The sequence below is a fragment of the Bos javanicus genome, chromosome 3 (genome assembly GCF_032452875.1).
Source record: "Bos javanicus breed banteng chromosome 3, ARS-OSU_banteng_1.0, whole genome shotgun sequence".
NCBI classification, from domain to species: Eukaryota; Metazoa; Chordata; class Mammalia; order Artiodactyla; family Bovidae; genus Bos; species Bos javanicus.
Window position 1 is genome coordinate 30467780 of NC_083870.1, and position 5128 is coordinate 30472907.

Below are 5128 nucleotides of genomic sequence, written 5' to 3' on the forward strand. Positions count from 1 at the left end.
TAAATAAAATACAGTGGGACGAGTCCTGTAATAGAGACATGAGCCAGATGCTGTGGGAGCACAAAGAGAGGAGCGACTCACTGCCTGAGGATCAGGGAAGATTTCACCTAAGTGTCGCAGATGAGCTGCACATACTAAGCAGCTGCAAGAAAGTGTGAAGTGTCCTTGGTTCTCATACACCAATACATGTAAAGGTGGCGCTAGTGGTAAAGAATCCTCCTGCCAGTGCAGGAGAAACAAGAGATGCAGGTTCAATCCCGGAGTCAGGAAGATCCCCTGGGGGAGGGCGTGGGAACCCACTCCAGTATTCTTGCCTGGAGAACCCCATGGACAGAGGAGCCTGGCGGGTTACAGTCCACAAGATCACAGAGAGTCAGACGCGACTGAAGCTGCTTAGCACACAAGCACCAAGGACCTGCCATCTTTTGTCTAGAAGTGCAGCCCATTCTCCTCTCCCTGGAATTTTAGACTCGAATTCTTCAGCAGTGGAACCCGTGGAGCCCCTTGGGGATCCAGACTGGTTTTGTTTGCTGGACCTTCAGCCACGAAGAAAAAACTTAGGTGTGACTCGTAAGGCCAACCTTCCTCACAACAAGGAAGAAAATAGAAGCAGGACACAGAAGGCCCCCAGCAGCAGGGCTGGATAAATAAAGATTCTTCAGCATAGCTGTGAAAGCCAGAATGAGTTCTGTCCGTAATTACTCTGAGTTCGGAAATGGTGTTTCCAATGTGACCTTTCTACCTGCGATTCTAACAGAGGAGCTGCTGTCAGTGTTAATAAAGCCTGGACTCGGCTCTCCTTGATTGGAGCCAATTAGAATTACCCAGAGAGGGCAGCCAGGGCAGCGTGGCCGCTAATGAGGGCAAATGATGTGTTGGCATTGGCTTCTTTGCCCAGTGAGGAGGGGATGGGAAACTCACCCTGCCTAGCGGTCCCCTCTTCCCCCCTCCCATGGCCTCCAACAACTCTACTGAACTATTTCTTGAGCACCAGCTTTAAATCAAGGCAATGAGATCTACTGGGGAAAAGAATATCTCCTGGATAATGAGGCCAAGCAACACTTTTTCTCACTCAGTCTGTATTTATTAAGCAAACTACCACAGTCCCCCTTACCCAAGGGGATATGTTGCAGGACGCCCAGTGGATGACTGAGACTGTAGTCTCCTATACACACTATGTTTTTCCTTATACATGCATACCTGTGAAAGAGCTTAATTTATGAATTAGCACAGTAAGAGATGGAACAATTATAACAATATATTAGAATAAAAGTTATATAAACATGTTCCCTCCCTCTCTCTCACTCTCAAAATATCTTATGGTACAAATTTAATGCCTTTTCCATTTGAACTAAGCACTTATCACACACTGTGGCATTAACTTTTGCAGTCTGAGCTTCGACAAAGCTAGCACAAACTTCTCAGTGTTGTGTGGCAGTCTGGATGGAAGGGGAATTTAGGGGAGATTAGGTACATGTATATGCTGAGTCCCTTCACTCTTCATCTGAAACTATCACAACATTGTTAATTGGCGATACCCCAATACAAAATAAACAAAAAAAAATTAGCATGAATTTCTCTTCCTTTTCACAATTTCACAGACAAAAGTTTCATTCTTACCATAGATCTTAGCAACCTCAGCATAGGATTTTTTTCTTTCCTTATTAAATGTAGAACTTTCACCTTTTCACTGAAAGAAAGCGTTTTGTGACTTCTCTTTGGCGTGTCCGAATTGCCAGCATCACAACTCTTGCACTTTGGGGCCATTATTAAGTAAAACAAAGGTGACTCAAACTCAAGTACCACAATATTATGATGGTCATGCTAGTAACCGAGATGGCCACTAAATGCTAATGGGAGAGATATCCTGAATGAAAGGATGATTCACGTCTCAGTGGGAGGAGGTGGGATGAAGCAGGACACTCAGATTTCATCACACTATTCAGTTCAGTTGAGTCACTCAGTCATGTCCGACTTTGCGACCCCATGGACTGCAGCACACTAGGCTTCCCTGCCCATCATCAACTCCTGGAGCTTGCTCAAACTCATGTCCATCGAGTTGGTGATGCCACCCAACCATCTCATCCTCTGTCATCCCCTTATCCTTCTGCCTTCAGTCTTTCCCAGCATCAGGGTCTTTTCTAATGAATCATTTCTTCGCATCAGGTGGCCAGAGTATTGAAGCTTCAGCTTCAGCATCAGTCCTTCCAATGGATGTTCAAGTTTGATTTCCTTTAGGATGGACTGGTTGGATCTCCTTGCAGACCAAGGGACTCTCAAGAGTCTTCTCCAACACCACAGTTCAAAAGCATCAATTCTTCGGCTACTAAGAATAGCATGTAATTTTAAACTTATGAATTGTTATTTCTGAAATTTCCCATTTGATGTTTTCTGACATGGCTGACTACAGGGTAACTGAAACTGTAGAAAACAAAAAGATTAGGGGGACCACTGTACTCTGGGCCAGGAGAGGTGCCGGGGCAACATGCAATAACAACCAAGATACAAACTTACCATGACGTGAAGGAAGCTTAAGCTTTAGGGCATCCCGTCAGCACAAGTCCTGAAAGGGATGCTAGCAATGCTGTTCACGTTTTGGTCAACTTTGAAAAAGTAAATTAGTTTAACCACACTCAGTTAGGAATACGGTCTCTTTCTGCTTAGACTCTGTCACACTTACCCCAGGGTAGAGCATCAACGAAGTGGCATTGACGGGATCTGGCCAAGGGCAAGTAAGTAGGGGATACGACTAGGTTTGCATTCTGTGGGGGTGTATTAGGTGGTTTGCAGTCACTTTTTAAAAACGTTATTTCTTTGCTATGATTTTTTTGGCTGCACTGGGTCTTCATGCTGCTCGTGGGCTCTCTCCAGCTGCGGGGAGCTGGGGCTGCTCTCTCGTTCTAGCGCGTGAGCTTCTCGTTGCAGTGGCTTCTCTTGCTGTGGAGCGTGGGCTCTGTCGTTGGGGTGCAGGTGCTTAGTTGTTGCTCGACATGTGGGATCTTCCCAGATCAGGAATCATACCCGTGTCTCCAGCACTGGCAGGCAGACTCTTTACCACTGGACCACCAGGGAAGTCCTGCAGCCACTTTTTAAATAAACTTCTCTAGCCATCTCAGTGTGGAAGTAGCTGCCAGGAACCCTCCTATTGCCCATGGTATCTTCTCCTCTGGCATGTGGCACTAAGGAGCAGGGCCAGAGTTCGTATCAGATTTGAATACATCCTACAGAAACTGGCAGTGGAAGTATGTGGGTAGTGGAGGAGAAACAAGATTTGAATTGTACAGAGCCAAAAGCTAGTCTATGGGAAAATCTTCTATGTGTAAAATTCTAAATGCAGGATTCAGTTCTCACAGACACCAAGTCGTATATACTAGGAATATTCAGTAATAATACAGTGATGCAATTCTATCCTATACCTTTTTTCTTTTTTGGTGACAATTATGCCAAATAGGACTTATCAGAATATGTTTGTAAACTGTAGCAGCCCTACAAACAGCCAGTATGTCTGGTTGTGAAGTCACATGTTTTATGCATCCCAATCATCAACAATAAATCTTATTTTTATTATGCTGGAGGAAAGACTTAATTCACTTTCCTTTTTCTATATAGAAAAGATGACAAAACTGTTGTTATATAAAGAGGTGAGAAAAGAGTATTCAAACAAAAACTGCAGAGGAAGAAAAGTATTGCAGCAGTGTGCTAGGCAATTAATAAAAACATTGTATTACTTTTCCGTATCTTGTGATATTTGTGAAATATTTCAACTTCAAGAGTCCTACAGCTTTCGGCTTTCGGCTGGGAGGAGGCAAAGGTGCAACTTTCTTCGGTCGTCCCAAATCCAGGTTCATCCGACACCAGCTGCCTCCACCATGCCGCCTAAATTCGACCCCAACGAGATCAATGTCGTGTACCTGAGGTGCACCGGTGGGGAAGTCGGTGCCACGTCTGCCCTGGCCCCCAAGATCGGCCCTCTGGGTCTGTCTCCAAAAAAAGTCGGTGATGACATCGCCAAGGCAACTGGTGATTGGAAGGGTCTGAGGATTACAGTGAAACTGACCATTCAGAACAGACAAGCCCAGATTCAGGTGGTACCTTCTGCTTCTGCCCTGATCATCAAAGCCCTCAAGGAACCACCAAGGGACAGAAAGAAGCAGAAAAACATTAAGCACAGTGGAAACATCACTTTTGATGAGATCATCAACACTGCCCTGCAGATGTGGCATCGGTCTCTAGCTAGAGAACTTTCTGGAACCATTAAAGAGATCCTGGGGACCACCCAGTCCGTAGGCCACCACCCTCACGACATCATAGATGATATCAACAGTGGCACAGTGGAGTGCCCCGCTAGTTAAGAACTGCAAGGGAAAAAGAAAAATAAAGGATCATTTGACAACCAAAAAAAAAAAAAAAAAAGAGTCCTACAGTTTGTTGTCATTTTTCTCAATCTAAGCAAATATCCACTTTCACACCCAATTTTGAATTTGTAACTTTTTATTTTTCTTAAAGAGGGTCCTTCAAATTGTCTTAAGTTTCAGGTCCCACAGACATCCCTGGAGCATCCAGTCATGGTTTACTCCCTTTCATAGTCTGAGGAGAGAGCACAGTTGCCTTCCCTTGCTCCACACGTGTGTGACCAATGCCCACTGAGTACCCGGTTCAGAGCTAGGGCTGGGCAGGCGCACGGTGGGCGATGGAGCAGATACGGCATCTTCCTGGGTGTGGAGAGGAAGACAGCACTGTCAAGTAAGCTAAATCACACAGCATGCTGTGAGAGAGAATAAGGAAGCAAAATTTTCATAGGAAATATTTTAGCTGAGACCCAAAGGTTAGGAGTGGTTCAGATGGACTTCCCTGGTGGGACAGTAGATAGGAATCTGCCTGCCAGGCAGGAAACATAGGTTCAACCCCTGGTCCAGGAAGATTCCACATGCTGTGGAGCAACTAAGCCAGTGTACCACAGCTCCTGGAGCCCACGGGCTGCAACTACCGAAGACCATGTGCCTGAAGCCTGTGCTCCGCAACGAGAGAAGCCTCCACAATGAGAAGCCCACACACCGCAACGAAGACCAGCCCCTGCTCACTGCAATTAGAGAGACCCCATGCACAGCAACAGACTCAGAGCAACCAA

The 5128-nt window shown here is 45.6% G+C and overlaps 1 protein-coding gene across 1 annotated transcript; it reads left to right on the top strand.

Moving 5' to 3' along the window:
- The first annotated feature begins 3796 nt into the window (after window positions 1-3796).
- LOC133245304 (large ribosomal subunit protein uL11-like) lies at window positions 3797-4367 on the top strand. The gene has a single exon (XM_061413233.1). It carries the CDS (start codon window positions 3870-3872, stop codon window positions 4350-4352), a length of 483 nt encoding a protein of 160 aa, XP_061269217.1. The 5' UTR covers window positions 3797-3869; the 3' UTR covers window positions 4353-4367.
- The last annotated feature ends 761 nt before the right edge of the window (window positions 4368-5128 follow it).